Source organism: Cyanistes caeruleus, chromosome 32 (assembly GCF_971803275.1).
Source record: "Cyanistes caeruleus chromosome 32, bCyaCae1.hap1.1, whole genome shotgun sequence".
NCBI classification, from domain to species: Eukaryota; Metazoa; Chordata; class Aves; order Passeriformes; family Paridae; genus Cyanistes; species Cyanistes caeruleus.
Genome location: NC_141733.1, coordinates 1,353,762 through 1,369,645, shown reverse-complemented (window position 1 = coordinate 1,369,645; position 15,884 = coordinate 1,353,762). Strand labels below are relative to the sequence as shown.

General features: G+C 50.7%; 1 protein-coding gene across 4 annotated transcripts in view; it reads right to left on the bottom strand.

Annotated features, from left to right (window-relative positions):
• IKZF4 (IKAROS family zinc finger 4) overlaps positions 1 to 15,884 on the bottom strand; it is a 48,984-nt gene that overhangs the window by 15,397 nt on the left and 17,703 nt on the right. For 3 of the 4 annotated variants that reach the window (XM_086870297.1, XM_086870295.1, XM_086870294.1), the window contains 3 exons: positions 10,062 to 10,160; positions 7,643 to 7,834; positions 2,974 to 3,141 (listed from right to left, as the gene is read on the bottom strand). In XM_086870297.1, the coding sequence (XP_086726423.1) occupies positions 2,974 to 3,141; positions 7,643 to 7,834; positions 10,062 to 10,160 (459 nt within the window). Of the gene's footprint in view, positions 1 to 2,973; positions 3,142 to 7,642; positions 7,835 to 10,061; positions 10,161 to 12,095; positions 12,396 to 15,884 lie in introns of those variants that run through there. The other variant, XM_086870298.1, reaches the window with a different exon arrangement.

Below are 15,884 nucleotides of genomic sequence, written 5' to 3'. Positions count from 1 at the left end.
GAGGGACACAAATGATCCAAAATCCTGGAATTTGGACACTGGGATCCTCTGGATCCCCTAATGATCCCAAATCCTGGGATTTGAGGCACTTTGGGATCTCCTAAAGGATCTCAATGAAGGGAAAATCCCGGGATTTGGGCACTTTGGGATCTCCTGAGGGATCTCAGTGATCCCAAATCCTGGGATTTGGGCACTTTGGGATCTCCTGAGGGATCCCAATGATCCCAAGTCCTGGGATTTGGGCACTGTGGGATCCTCTGGAGCCCCTAATGATCCCAAATCCCGGGATTTGGGCACTTTGGGATCTCCTGAGGGATCTCAGTGATCTCAAATCCCGGGATTTGGGCACTTTGGGATCTCCTGAGGGATCCCAGCGAGGGAAGATCCCAGAGCAGGAAGCAGATCCAGGCCGGGATCGGGATCAGGATCGGGATCCTTTGGGAAATCTGGGAATTTCCCCCTCCATGGAGAGGAGGAGCCCGGGAGGGATCGGAGCTCCGGGAGCCGCATTCCAGGGGATCCCTGGGATGGGATCCAGGGGGATCCGTGGGATGGGATCCATGGGATCAATGGGAACAATGGGATGGGATCCATGGGGATCCGTGGGATCCATGGGATGGGATCCATGGGATCAATGGGAACAATGGGATCCCTGGGATGGGATCCAGGGGGATCCGTGGGATGGGATCCATGGGATCAATGGGAACAATGGGATCCCTGGGATGGGATCCATGGGATCAGTGGGAACAATGGGATCCCTGGGATGGGATCCATGGGATCAATGGGAACAATGGGATCCCTGGGATGGGATCCAGGGGGATCCGTGGGATGGGATCCATAGGATGGGATTGATGGGATCAATGGGATCCCTGGGATGGGATCCAGGGGGATCCGTGGGATGGGATCCATGGGATCAATGAGAACAATGGGATCCCTGGGATGGGATCCAGGGGGATCCACAGGATGGGATCAGTGGGATCAATGGGATGGGATGGGATCAATGGGATGGGATCCATGGGATCAATGGGATGGAATTGATGGGATCGGTGGGATGGGATCAATGGGATGGGATCCAGGGGGATCCATGGGATCAATGGGATGGGATCAATGGGATGGGATTGATGGGATCCATGGGATCAATGGGATCCCTGGGATGGGATCAATGGGATGGGATCCATGGGATGGGATTGATGGGATCCATGGGATCAATGGGATCCCTGGGATGGGATCAGTGGGATCAATGGGATGGGATTGATGGGATCCCTGGGATCAATGGGATCCCTGGGATGGGATCCAGGGGGATCCATGGGATGGGATCAATGGGATGAGATTGATGGGATCCATGGGATCAATGGGATCCCTGGGATGGGATCAATGGGATGGGATCCATGGGATGAGATTGATGGGATCCATGGGATCAATGGGATCCCTGGGATGGGATCAGTGGGATCCATGGGATGGGATTCCCTGGTCCCATCCCAGGACCATCATTCCCTGCTCCCATCCCGTTATCCCTGATCCAATCCCGTCATTCCTGATCCCATCCCCTTATCCCGTTATCCCATTCCCATTATCCCATTATCCCACATTCCCACTGTTATTCCCAATGCTTTTCCCGACATTCCCGATGTCATTCCCGTACCCGAGTGTGTCCGCAGGCGGCCGCTGAGCGCGTCACAGCACCGGCACTGCCGTTATCCCATTATCCCATTCCCATTATCCCATTATCCCGATATTCCCGACATTCCCATTATCCCGATGTCATTCCCGTACCCGAGTGTGTCCGCAGGCGGCCGCTGAGCGCGTCACAGCGCCAGCACTGCCGTTATCCCATTATCCCATTCCTGTTATCCCATTATCCCATTCCCGTTATCCCATTATCCCATTCCCGTTATCTCATTATCCCATTCCTGTTATCCCATTATCCCATTCCTGTTATCCCATTATCCCATTCCTGTTATCCCATTATCCCATTCCCGTTATCCCATTATCCCATTCCCGTTATCCCATTATCCCATTCCCATTATCCCATTATCCCGACATTCCCATTATCCCGATATTCCCATTATCCCGACATTCCCATTATCCCGATATTCCCGACGTTCCCGTACCCGAGTGTGTCCGCAGGTGGCCGCTGAGCGCGTCACGGCGCCGGCACTGCCGTTATCCCATTATCCCATTCCCGTTATCCCATTATCCCGATATTCCCATTATCCCGATATTCCCATTATCCCGATATTCCCGACGTTCCCGTACCCGAGTGTGTCCGCAGGCAGCCGCTGAGCGCGTCGCGGCGCCAGCACTGCCGTTATCCCATTATCCCATTCCTGTTATCCCATTATCTCATTCCTGTTATCCCATTCCCATTATCCCGACATTCCCAACATTCCCGTTTTTCCCGTACCCGAGTGTGTCCGCAGGTGGCCGCTGAGCGCGTCACAGCGCCGGCACTGCCGTTATCCCAATATCCCATTCCTGTTATCCCATTATCCCATTCCCGTTATCCCATTATCCCATTCCCGTTATCCCATTCCCGTTATCCCATTCCCATTATCCCATTATCCCATTCCCGTTATCCCATTCCCGTTATCCCATTCCTGTTATCCCATTCCCGTTATCCCGACATTCCCATTATCCCGATATTCCCGTTATCCCGATATTCCCGACATTCCTGTACCCGAGTGCGTCCGGAGGTGGCCGCTGAGCGCGTCGCGGCGCCAGCACTGCCGTTATCCCGTTATCCCATTCCCGTTATCCCATTATCCCATTCCCATTATCCCGATATTCCCATTATCCCGATATTCCCGTTATCCCGATATTCCCGACGTTCCCGTACCCGAGTGTGTCCGGAGGTGGCCGCTGAGCGCGTCGCGGCGCCAGCACTGCCGTTATCCCATTATCCCATTCCCATTATCCCGATATTCCCAATATTCCCATTATCCCATTATCCTGATATTCCCGCTGTTCCCGTACCCGAGTGTGTCCGGAGGTGGCCGCTGAGCGCGTCGCGGCGCCGGCAGGCGTAGGAGCACAGGGGGCACTTGAAGGGTTTCTCCCCCGAGTGCAGCTTGATGTGCCGCAGGAGATTTCCCTTCTGCGTGAAGGAGGCGCCGCACTGCTGGCACTGGAACGGCCTTTCCCCTGGAAAAACATGGAAAATCCCGGAATTCCAATGGGAATCATTCCCAAATTATCCTGAATTATCCCAAAAAACCCCACTGCTGGCACTGGAACGGCCTTTCCCCTGGAAAAACATGGAAAATCCCGGAATTCCATCGGGAATCATTCCCAAATTATCATAAAAACCCCACTGCTGGCACTGGAACGGCCTTTCCCCTGGAAAAACATGGAAAATCCCGGAATTCCCACTGGAATCATTCCCAAATTATCCTAAATTATCCCAAAAAACCCCACTGCTGGCACTGGAACGGCCTTTCTCCTGGAAAAACATGGAAAATCCCGGAATTCCCACTGGAATCATTCCCAAATTATCCTGAATTATCCCAAAAAACCCCACTGCTGGCACTGGAACGGCCTTTCTCCTGGGAAAACATGGAAAATCCCGGAATTCCATCGGGAATTATCCTGAATTATCCCAAAAAACCCCTAATCCTGCACTGGAACGGCCTTTCTCCTGGAAAAACATGGAAAATCCTGGAATTCCAATGGGAATCATTCCCAAATTATCCTGAATTATCATAAAAACCCCACTGCTGGCACTGGAACGGCCTTTCCCCTGAAAAAACATGGAAAATCCCAGAATTCCAATGGGAATTATCCCAAATTATCCCAAAAAACCCCACTGCTGGCACTGGAACGGCCTTTCCCCTGGAAAAACATGGAAAATCCCGGAATTCCATCAGGAATTATCCTGAATTATCCCAAAAAAAACCCTAATCCTGCACTGGAACGGCCTTTCTCCTGGAAAAACATGGAAAATCCCGGAATTCCAATGGGAATTATCCAAAATTATCCCAAAAAACCCCACTGCTGGCACTGGAACGGCCTTTCCCCTGGAAAAAATCCCGGAATTCCATCGGGAATCATTCCCAAATCATCCCAAAAAAACCCCACTGCTGGCACTGGAATGCCCTTTCCCCTGGAAAAACATGGAAAATCCCGGAATTCCAATGGGAATTATCCTGAATTATCCCAAAAAACCCCACTGCTGGCACTGGAACGGCCTTTCCCCTGGAAAAACATGGAAAATCCCGGAATTCCATCGGGAATTATCCCAAATTATCCCAAAAAACCCCACTGCTGGCACTGGAACGGCCTTTCTCCTGGAAAAACATGGAAAATCCCGGAATTCCCACTGGAATCATTCCCAAATTATCCTGAATTATCCCAAAAAACCCCACTGCTGGCACTGGAACGGCCTTTCCCCTGGAAAAACATGGAAAATCCTGGAATTCCCACTGGAATCATTCCCAAATTATCCTGAATTATCCCAAAAAACCCCACTGCTGGCACTGGAACGGCCTTTCCCCTGGAAAAACATGGAAAATCCCGGAATTCCATCGGGAATTATCCCAAATTATCCCAAAAAACCCCACTGCTGGCACTGGAACGGCCTTTCTCCTGGAAAAACATGGAAAATCCCGGAATTCCATCGGGAATCATTCCCAAATTATCCCAAAAAACCCCACTGCTGGCACTGGAACGGCCTTTCTCCTGGAAAAACATGGAAAATCCTGGAATTCCCACTGGAATCATTCCCAAATTATCCTGAATTATCCCAAAAAACCCCACTGCTGGCACTGGAACGGCCTTTCCCATGGAAAAACATGGAAAATCCCGGAATTCCATCAGGAATTATCCTGAATTATCCCAAAAAAAACCCTAATCCTGCACTGGAACGGCCTTTCTCCTGGAAAAACATGGAAAATCCCGGAATTCCATCGGGAATTATCCTGAATTATCCCAAAAAACCCCACTGCTGGCACTGGAACGGCCTTTCCCCTGGAAAAACATGGAAAATCCCGGAATTCCATCGGGAATCATTCCCAAATTATCCCAAAAAACCCCACTGCTGGCACTGGAACGGCCTTTCTCCTGGAAAAACATGGAAAATCCCGGAATTCCATCGGGAATCATTCCCAAATTATCCCAAAAAACCCCACTGCTGGCACTGGAACGGCCTTTCTCCTGGAAAAACATGGAAAATCCCGGAATTCCCACTGGAATCATTCCCAAATTATCCTGAATTATCCCAAAAAACCCCACTGCTGGCACTGGAACGGCCTTTCCCCTGGAAAAACATGGAAAATCCCGGAATTCCCACTGGAATCATTCCCAAATTATCATAAAAACCCCACTGCTGGCACTGGAACGGCCTTTCTCCTGGAAAAACATGGAAAATCCCGGAATTCCAATGGGAATCATTCCCAAATTATCCTGAATTATCCCAAAAAACCCCACTGCTGGCACTGGAACGGCCTTTCCCCTGGAAAAATCCCAGAATTCCCGTTTTTTTTTGGGAATTCCCGTTTTTTTTGGGAATCCTGACCGGTGTGGCTGCGCTTGTGCACCATCAGCACCTTGGGGCCGATGCACAGCATCCCACACCTGGGAATTCCCGGGATTCCCAACCCCAGAATTCCCAAATTCCCCATTCCCAGGGCCCCCAGAACCCCCAGAATTCCCGGTTTTTTTCCTGGAATTCCCATTTTTTCCCCGTTTTTCCCCAAAATTCCCGGTTTTTTTGGGAATCCTGACCGGTGTGGCTGCGCTTGTGCACCATCAGCACCTTGGGGCCGATGCACAGCATCCCACACCTGGGAATTCCCGGGATTCCCAACCCCAGATCCCATTCCCAGCACCCAAAATTCCCGGTTTTTTTCCCAGAATTCCCATTTTTTTCCCAAAAATTCCCGGTTTTTTTGGGAATTCCCGTTTTTTTTGGGAATCCTGACCGGTGTGGCTGCGCTTGTGCACCATCAGCACCTTGGGGCCGATGCACAGCATCCCACACCTGGGAATTCCCGGGATTCCCGACCCCAGATCCCATTCACAGCACCCAGAATTCCCATTTTTTCCCGGAATTCCTGGAATTCCCAGGTTTTTTTGGGAATTCCCAGGTTTTTTTGGGAATCCTGACCGGTGTGGCTGCGCTTGTGCACCATCAGCACGTTGGGGCCGATGCACAGCATCCCGCACCTGGGAATTCCCGGGATTCCCCATTCCCAGCACCCCCAGAACCCCAAAATTCCCATTTTTTCCCCAGAATTCCCGGGTTTTTTTGGGAATTCCCAGGTTTTTTTGGGAATTCTGACCGGTGTGGCTGCGCTTGTGCACCATCAGCACGTTGAGGCCGATGCACAGCATCCCACACCTCGGAATTCCCGGGATTCCCGACCCCAGATCCCATTCCCAGGGCCCCCAGAACCCCCAAAATTCCCGGTTTTTTTCCCAGAATTCCCGTTTTTTTGGGAATTCCCGGGTTTTTTTGGGAATCCTGACCGGTGTGGCTGCGCTTGTGCACCATCAGCACGTTGGGGCCGATGCACAGCATCCCACACCTGGGAATTCCCGGGATTCCCGACCCCAGATCCCATTCCCAGCACCCAAAATTCCCGGTTTTTTTCCCAGAATTCCCATTTTTTCCCCGGAATTCCTGGTTTTTTTTGGGAATTCCCAGGTTTTTTTGGGAATCCTGACCGGTGTGGCTGCGCTTGTGCACCATCAGCACGTTGGGGCCGATGCACAGCATCCCACACCTGGGAATTCCCGGGATTCCCGACCCCAGAATTCCCAAATTCCCCATTCCCAGGGCCCCCAGAACCCCCAGAATTCCCGGTTTTTTTCCTGGAATTCCCATTTTTTCCCCGTTTTTCCCCAAAATTCCCGGTTTTTTTGGGAATCCTGACCGGTGTGGCTGCGCTTGTGCACCATCAGCACCTTGGGGCCGATGCACAGCATCCCACACCTGGGAATTCCCGGGATTCCCAACCCCAGATCCCATTCCCAGCACCCAAAATTCCCGGTTTTTTTCCCAGAATTCCCATTTTTTCCCCAAAATTCCCGGGTTTTTTTGGGAATTCCCAGGTTTTTTTGGGAATCCTGACCGGTGTGGCTGCGCTTGTGCACCATCAGCACGTTGGGGCCGATGCACAGCATCCCACACCTGGGAATTCCCCATTCCCAGGGCCCCCAGAACCCCCAAAATTCCCGGTTTTTCCCCAAAATTCCTGGTTTTTTTCCCCAAAATTCCCTTTTTTTTTGGGAATCCTGACCGGTGTGGCTGCGCTTGTGCACCATCAGCACCTTGGGGCCGATGCACAGCATCCCACACCTCGGAATTCCCGGGATTCCCCATTCCCAGGGCCCCCAGAACCCCCAAAATTCCCGGTTTTTTCCCCAAAATTCCCATTTTTTCCCCGGAATTCCCAGGTTTTTTTTGGGATTTCCCAGGTTTTTTTGGGAATCCTGACCGGTGTGGCTGCGCTTGTGCACCATCAGCACGTTGGGGCCGATGCACAGCATCCCACACCTCGGAATTCCCGGGATTCCCGACCCCAGATCCCATTCCCAGGGCCCCCAGAACCCCCAAAATTCCCGGTTTTTTCCCCGGAATTCCCATTTTTTCCCCAAAATTCCCGGGTTTTTTTGGGAATTCCCAGGTTTTTTTGGGAATCCTGACCGGTGTGGCTGCGCTTGTGCACCATCAGCACGTTGGGGCCGATGCACAGCATCCCGCAGATGTCGCACTGCAGTTTCCCGTTGGGAAGGCGAATCCCGGGCGGATCCGGGAACGGCTCCGGGGGCGAATCCTCGGCGGCTCCGCGGCTCCGGGAATCCTCGTCCGACGACATCTCCACCTTGATGGAGCCGCCTGTGCCGGGAAACGACACCGGGAAAAATCACACCCGGAAACAACACCGGGAAACGACACCGGGAAAGATCACACCCGGAAACAACACCGGGAAACAACACCGGGAAAGATCACACCCGGAAAAATGACACCGGGAAACGACACCGGGAGAGATCACACCCGGAAACAACACCGGGAAACGACACCGGGAAAGATCACACCCGGAAACAACACCGGGAGAAATCACACTGGGGAAAATCACACCCGGAAACAACACCGGGAAACGACACCGGGAAAGATCACACGCGGGGAAAATTACACTGGCAAAAATTACACTGGGAAACAACACCAGGAAACAACACCGGGAAACAACACTGGGAAAAAATTACACCGGGAAACAACACCGGGAAAAATCACACCCGGGAAACAACACCGGGAAACAACACCGGGAAACAACACCGGGGAAAATTACACTGGGAAAAATTACACCGGGAAACAACACCGGGAGAAATCACACCGGGAAACGACACCGGGAAAGATCACACCCGGGGAAAATTACACCGGGAAACGACACCGGGAAACAACACCGGGAGAAATCACACTGGGGAAAATCACACCCGGAAACAACACCGGGAAACGACACCGGGAAAGATCACACCCGGAAACAACACCGGGAAAAATCACACCCGGGGAACAACACCGGGAAACAACACCGGGAGAAATCACACTGGGGAAAATCACACCGGGAAACAACACCGGGAAAGATCAAACCGGGAAAACAACATCGGGAAAACAACACCGGGAAACAACACCCGGAAACAACACCGGGAAACAACACCGGGAAAGATCAAACCGGGGAAAATCACACCGGGAAACAACACCGGGAAACAACACCGGGAAACAACACCAGGAAACAACACCGGGAAACAACACCGGGAAAGATCAAACCGGGGAAAATCACACCGGGAAACAACACCAGGAAACAACACCGGGAAAAATCACACCCGGGGAAAATCACACCCGGAAACAACACCGGGAAAAATCACACCCGGGAAACGACACCGGGAAAGATCACACCGGGAAAAAATTACACCAGGAAAAAATTACACTGGGAAAAAATTACACCGGGAAAAATTACACCGGGAAACAACACCGGGAAAGATCACACCGGGAAAGATCACACCGGGAAAAATCACACCGGGAAAGATCACACCGGGAAACAACACCGGGAAACAACACCGGGAAACAACACCGGGAAACAACACCGGGAAAAAATCACACCAGGAATGTGACATCAGGAAAAATTACACTGGGAAAAATCACACCGGGGAAAATCACACCAGGAAACAACACCGGGAATGACAGCAGGAATGACACCGGGAGTGACACCAGGAGTGACACTGGGAATGTGACACCGGGAAAAACGGGACACTGGGAATGGGGAGAGGGAAATTTTCTGGGAATATCCCGGGAATATTCACCGGGAATCCTGGGAATTCCGGGAATATCCCGGGAATGTTTTGGGAATTCTGGGAATACTCAGGGGGGGAGGGGAGAGCGGGGCTGAGGGGGGAATTCTGGGAATGTTCTGGGAATGTTCTGGGAATTGTGGGAATATTTTGGGAATATTTTGGGAATATTTTTTGAATATTCTGGGAATTCTGGGAATATTTTGGGAATTCTGGGAATATTTTGGGAATATTTTGGGAATATTTTGGGAATATTTTGGGAATTCTGGGAATACTCGGAGGGGGAGGGAAGAGCGGGGCCGAGGGGGGAATTCTGGGAATATTCTGGGAATATTTTGGGAATATTTTGGGAATTGTGGGAATATTTTGGGAATGTTCTGGAATTTTGGGAATACTCTGGAATTTTGGGAATGTTCTGGAATTTTGGGAATACTCTGGAATTTTGGGAATGTTCTGGAATTGTGGGAATGTTCTGGAATTTTGGGAATACTCTGGAATTTTGGGAATGTTCTGGAATTGTGGGAATGTTCTGGAATTTTGGGAATACTCTGGAATTTTGGGAATGTTCTGGAATTGTGGGAATACTCTGGAATTTTGGGAATGTTCTGGAATTTCAGGAATGTTCTGGAATTTTGGGAATGTTCTGGAATTGTGGGAATGTTCTGGAATTTTGGGAATACTCTGGAATTTTGGGAATACTCTGGAATTTTGGGAATGTTCTGGAATTTTGGGAATACTCTGGAATTTTGGGAATACTCTGGAATTTTGGGAATACTCACCGGGGGAGCGCGGGGACGAGCGGGGGCTGGGGGGGCTCTGGGCTGCCCCTCCCCCCCCGGCCGAGCGGAATTCCTGCTCCAGGGGGGAATCCCCGCGGCCTTGGGAAAACGGGAAGGGCTCGGAGCGGGGTTCCCCAATTCCCAAATTCCCAAATTCCCAAATTCTCAAATTCCCCCAATTCCCCAATTCCCAAATTCCCAAATTCCTGAATTCCTGAATCCCCAAATTCCCAAATTCCCGAATTCCCAAATTCCCGAATTCCCAAATTCCCCAAATTCCCAAATTCCTGAATCCCCAATTCCCCAATTCCCAAATTCCCCAATTCCCAAATTCCCCAAATTCCCCAATTCCCCAAATTCCCGAATTCCTGAATCCCCAATTCCCAAATTCCCCAATTCCTGAATCCCCAATTCCCAAATTCCCCAATCCCCAAATTCCCCAATTCCCAAATTCCCCAATTCCCCAATTCCCAAATCCCCAATTCCCCAATCCCTGAATTCCCCAATTCCCGAATTCCCAAATTCCCAAATTCCCCAAATTCCTCAATCCCCAATTCCCCAATTCCCAAATTCCCCAATTCCCGAATTCCTCAATCCCCAAATCCCCGAATTCCCGAATTCCTGAATCCCCAAATTCCTGAATTCCAAATCCCGATGATCCCGAGGGATCCAAACCCCCCCGGATCCCCCTGGATCCTCTCCAGGTCCCTCTTCCAGCACCTGCAATTCCCAAATTCCCAATCCCAAATTTTGATCCCAAATTTCCTCCCCTGATCCCAAATTTCCCCCATCCCAAATTTCCTCCCCCATTCCCAAATTTCCCCCATCCCAAATTTCCTCTCCCCATCCCAAACTTTAATCCCAAAATCCCCGATCCCAAATTCCCCCATCCCAAATTTTCCTCTCCCCATCCCAAAATTTAATCCCAAACTCCTGATCCCAAACTCCCCCATCCCAAATTTCTCCCCCCATTCCCAAATTTTCCTCTCCCCATCCCAAACTTTCTCCATTCCCAAATTTTCTCCCCCATTCCCAAATTTCTCCCCCCATTCCCAAACTCCCCCATCCCAAATTTCCTCTCCCCATCCCAAACTTTAATCCCAAACTCCCGATCCCAAATTTTCCTCCTGATCCCAAATTTCTCCCCCATTCCCAAATTCCCCATCCCAAATTTTCCCCCAATCCCAAATTTCCAACCCCAAATTTTTCCCCCCATCCCAAATTTTCCTCTCCCCATCCCAAATTTTAATCCCAAACTCCCGATCCCAAACTCCCCCATCCCAAATTTCTCCCCCCATTCCCAAACTTTAATCCCAAACTCCTGATCCCAAATTCCTCCCCCCATTCCCAAATTTCTCCCCCATCCCAAATTTTCCTCTCCCCATCCCAAACTTTGATCCCAAAATCCTCATTCCCAAATTTCCCCATCCCAAATTTTAATCCCAAACTCCCCCATCCCAAATTTCTCCCCCATCCCAATTTTCCTCTCCCCATCCCAAATTTTCCTCTCCCCATCCCAAATTTTAATCCCAAAATCCTCATTCCCAAACTCCCCCATCCCAAATTTTCCTCTCCCCATCCCAAATTTCTCCCCCCATTCCCAAATTTCTCTCCCCATCCCAAATTTTCCTTTCCCCATCCCAAATTTTCCTCCCCCATTCCCAATTTTCCTCTCCCCATCCCAAACTTTCCCCATCCCAAATTTTCCTTTCCCCATCCCAAATTTTCCTTTCCCCATCCCAAATTTTCCTTTTCCCATCCCAAATTTTCCTCCCCATTCCCAAATTTCTGCCCCCATCCCAAATTTTCCTCTCCCCATCCCAGATTTTCCTCCTGATCCCAAATTTTCCTCTCCCCATCCCAAATTTTCCTCCCCCCATTCCCAAATTTTCCTCCTGATCCCAAATTTTCCTCTCCCCATCCCAAATTTTCCTCTCCCCATCCCAAATTTTCCTCTCCCCATCCCAACCCCCCCCGTCCCAATCCCGAATTCCGATCCCTCCCTCCCTTCCCCCATCCCGAATTTCCTCCTGCCGTGGGAACAGCCGGAATTTGGGGCCGGGAATTTCCCTCGGGATCAGCCGGGAACGCGATTTCCAAACTTTTCCGGCCCAGCTGGAATTTTTTGGCCGGGAAAAAAAACCCCAAAAAAACAAAAAAACTCCCGGGAAAATTTCCCTGGGAGCGGCTCCGGATTTTCCCAAAATCTCCCGAGGGTGGGGGAGGGGAGGAGGGTTTGGAAAATTCCCAAATTCCCGGGAAGAGCCTGGGAAAGGCCGGGAGGAGCCGTTCCCAATCCTCGGGAATGTTGGGAATGTTGATCCCGGATGTTCCAGGGGTGAATCCAGAGGAGGGGAAAAAAAAAAACCCCAAAACTGGGAGTTCTCAGGGGGTGCCAAAATTCCCGAATTTTCCTCTTTGGGATTCTCAAATTGCACCCCCAAAATTCCCAGATTTAGCCCCCAAAATTCCCAGATTTAGCCCCCAAAATTCCCAAATTTTCCCCCCAAAAATCCCAGATTTAGCCCCCAAAATTCCCAAATTTTCCCCCCAAAATTCCCAAATTTTCCCCCCAAAAATCCCAGATTTAGCCCCCAAAATTCCCAAATTTTCCTCTCCAGGATTCTCAAATTCCCCCCCAAAATTCCCAATTTTTCCCCCCCAAAAATCCCAAATTTCCCCCCCCAAAATTCCCAATTTTTCCTCTCTGGGATTCTCAAATTGCACCCCCAAAAATCCCAGATTTAGCCCCCAAAATTCCCAATTTTTCCCCCCAAAATTCCCAAATTTTCCTCTCCAGGATTCCCAAATTCTCCCCCAAAATTCCCAATTTTTCCCCCCAAAATTCCCAAATTTTCCCCTCCAAATTCCCAAATTTTCCCTCCAGGATTCTCAAATTTTCCCCCCAAAATTCCCAAATTTTCCTCTCCGGGATTCTTAAATTGCACCCCCAAAAATCCCAAATTTTCCCCCCAAAATTCCCAAATTTTCCTCTCCAGGATTCCCAATTTCCCCCCCAAAATTCCAAAATTTTCCCCCCCCCCAGAATTCCCAGTTTTCCTCTCCCAGAATTCCCAAATTTCCCTCTGGAGCCGGATCCATTTCCCTCCCTGGACAGGGAATTCCCAAATCCCCAAATTCCATCTCTGGCTGTTCCAGGGGTGAATCCCAAATATCCCAAAAATTCCCAAAAAAATCCCCCAAAATTCCCAAAAATTCCCAAAAAATCCTAAAAATTCCCAAAAATCCCCAAAAATTCCAAAAAATTCCCAAAAATCCCAAAAAATTCCCAAAAATCCCCCAGGACTGAGCCCAGGGAATCTCCTGGATCCTCATCCCGATCCCACCCGGCTCTGACCCAAATCCAGGAGCTTTTCCCATGGAAAAAGGGAATTCCAGGGTCCCCAAATCCCATTCCAGGACAAATCCCGAACCCAAAAAATCCCAAAATATCCCAAAAAATCCCCGGCACCGAGCCCTGGGAATCTCCTGGAGCCTCACCCGGCTCCACTCCCACTCCCGGAGCTTTTCCCATGGAAAAAGGGAATTCCAGGGTCCCCAAATCCCATTCCAGGACAAATCCTGACCCCAAAATATCCCAAAAAATCCCAAAAATCCCCGGCACTGATCCCTGGGAATCTCCCGGAGCCTCACCCGGCTCCGCTCCCACTCCTGGAGCTTTTCCATGGAAAAAGGGAAATCCAGGGTCCCCAAATCCCTCCCAGAGCTGCTCCGGGACAAATCCCGACTCCCAAACATCCCAAAAAATCCCAAAATATCCCAAAATATCCCAAAAATCCCCGGCACTGATCCTTGGGACTCTCCTGGAGCCTCACCCGGCTCCGCTCCCACTCCTGGAGCTTTTCCCATGGAAAAAGGGAATTCCAGGGTCCCCAAATCCCATTCCAGGACAAATCCCAAACCCCAAAAATCCCAAAAATCCCCCAGGACTGAGCCCAGGGAATCTCCCGGAGCCTCACCCGGCTCCAACCTCATTCCAGGAGCTTTTCCATGGAAAAAGGGAATTCCAGAGTCCCCAAATCCCATTCCAGGGTCCCCAAATCCCATTCCAGGACAAATCCTGAATCCCAAAAATCCCAAAAAATCCCAAATTTCCTCCAGGACCGATTCCTGGGAATCTCACCCGGCTCCGCTCCCACTCCTGGAGCTTTTCCCATGGAAAAAGGGAATTCCAGGATCCCAAATCCCATTCCAGGACAAATCCTGACCCCAAAATATCCCAAAAAAATCCCAAAACTCCCAAAAAATCCCAAATTTCCTCCAGGACCGATCCCTGGGACGATCCCAGAGCCCCATCCCGATCCCACCCGGCTCTGACCCAAATCCAGGAGCTTTTCCCATGGAAAAAGGGAATTCCAGGGTCCCCAAATCCCATTCCAGGGTCCCCAAATCCCATTCCAGGACAAATCCTGAATCCCAAAAATCCCAAAAATCCCCCAGGACCGAGCCCTGGGAATCTCCTGGAGCCTCACCCGGCTCCGACCTCATTCCAGGAGCTTTTCCATGGAAAAAGGGAATTCCAGGATCCCCAAATCCCTCCCAGAGCTGCTCCGGGACAAATCCTGACCCCCAAACATCCCAAAAAATCCCAAAATGTCCCAAAATATCCCAAAAATCCCCGGCACTGATCCTTGGGACTCTCCTGGAGCCTCACCCGGCTCCGCTCCCACTCCTGGAGCTTTTCCCATGGAAAAAGGGAATTCCAGGGTCCCCAAATCCCATTCCAGGACAAATCCCAAACCCCAAAAATCCCAAAAAATCCCAAATTTCCTCCAGGACCGATCCTTGGGATGATCCCAGAGCCTCATCCCGATCCCACCCGGCTCTGACCCAAATCCTGGAGCTTTTCCCATGGAAAAAGGGAATTCCAGGGTCCCCAAATCCCATTCCAGGACAAATCCTGACCCCAAAAATCCCAAAAATCCCCGGCACCGATCCCTGGGAATCTCCTGGAGCCTCACCCGGCTCCGACCTCATTCCAGGAGCTTTTCCATGGAAAAAGGGAATTCCAGAGTCCCCAAATCCCATTCCAAGATCCCAAAATCCCATTCCAGGATCCCCAAATCCCTCCCAGAGCTGCTCCAGGACAAATCCCAAACCCCAAAATATCCCAAAAAATCCCAAACATCCCAAAAAATCCCGAATTTCCTCCAGGACCGACCCTTGGGACGATCCCAGAGCCCCATCCCGATCCCACCCGGCTCTGACCCAAATCCAGGAGCTTTTCCCATGGAAAAAGGGAATTCCAGGGTCCCCAAATCCCATTCCAGGACAAATCCCGAACCCCAAAAATCCCAAAATATCCCAAAAATCCCCGGCACCGATCCCTGGGAATCTCACCCGGCTCCGCTCCCACTCCTGGAGCTTTTCCCATGGAAAAAGGGAATTCCAGGATCCCAAAATCCCATTCCAGGACAAATCCCGAACCCCAAAAATCCCAAAAAATCCCCAAAAATCCCAAATTTCCTCCAGGACCGATTCCTGGGAATCTCACCCGGCTCCGCTCCCACTCCTGGAGCTTTTCCCATGGAAAAAGGGAATTCCAGGATCCCCAAATCCCATTCCAGGACAAATCCTGACCCCAAAATATCCCAAAAAATCCCAAAATATCCCAAAAAAATCCCAAAAATCCCCGGCACCGATCCCTGGGAATCTCCCGGAGCCTCACCCGGCTCCGCTCCCACTCCAGGAGCTTTTCCATGGAAAAAGGGAATTCCAGGATCCCCAAATCCCATTCCAGGACAAATCCTGAACCCCAAATATCCCAAAAAATCCCAAAAAATCCCAAAAATCCCCGGCACC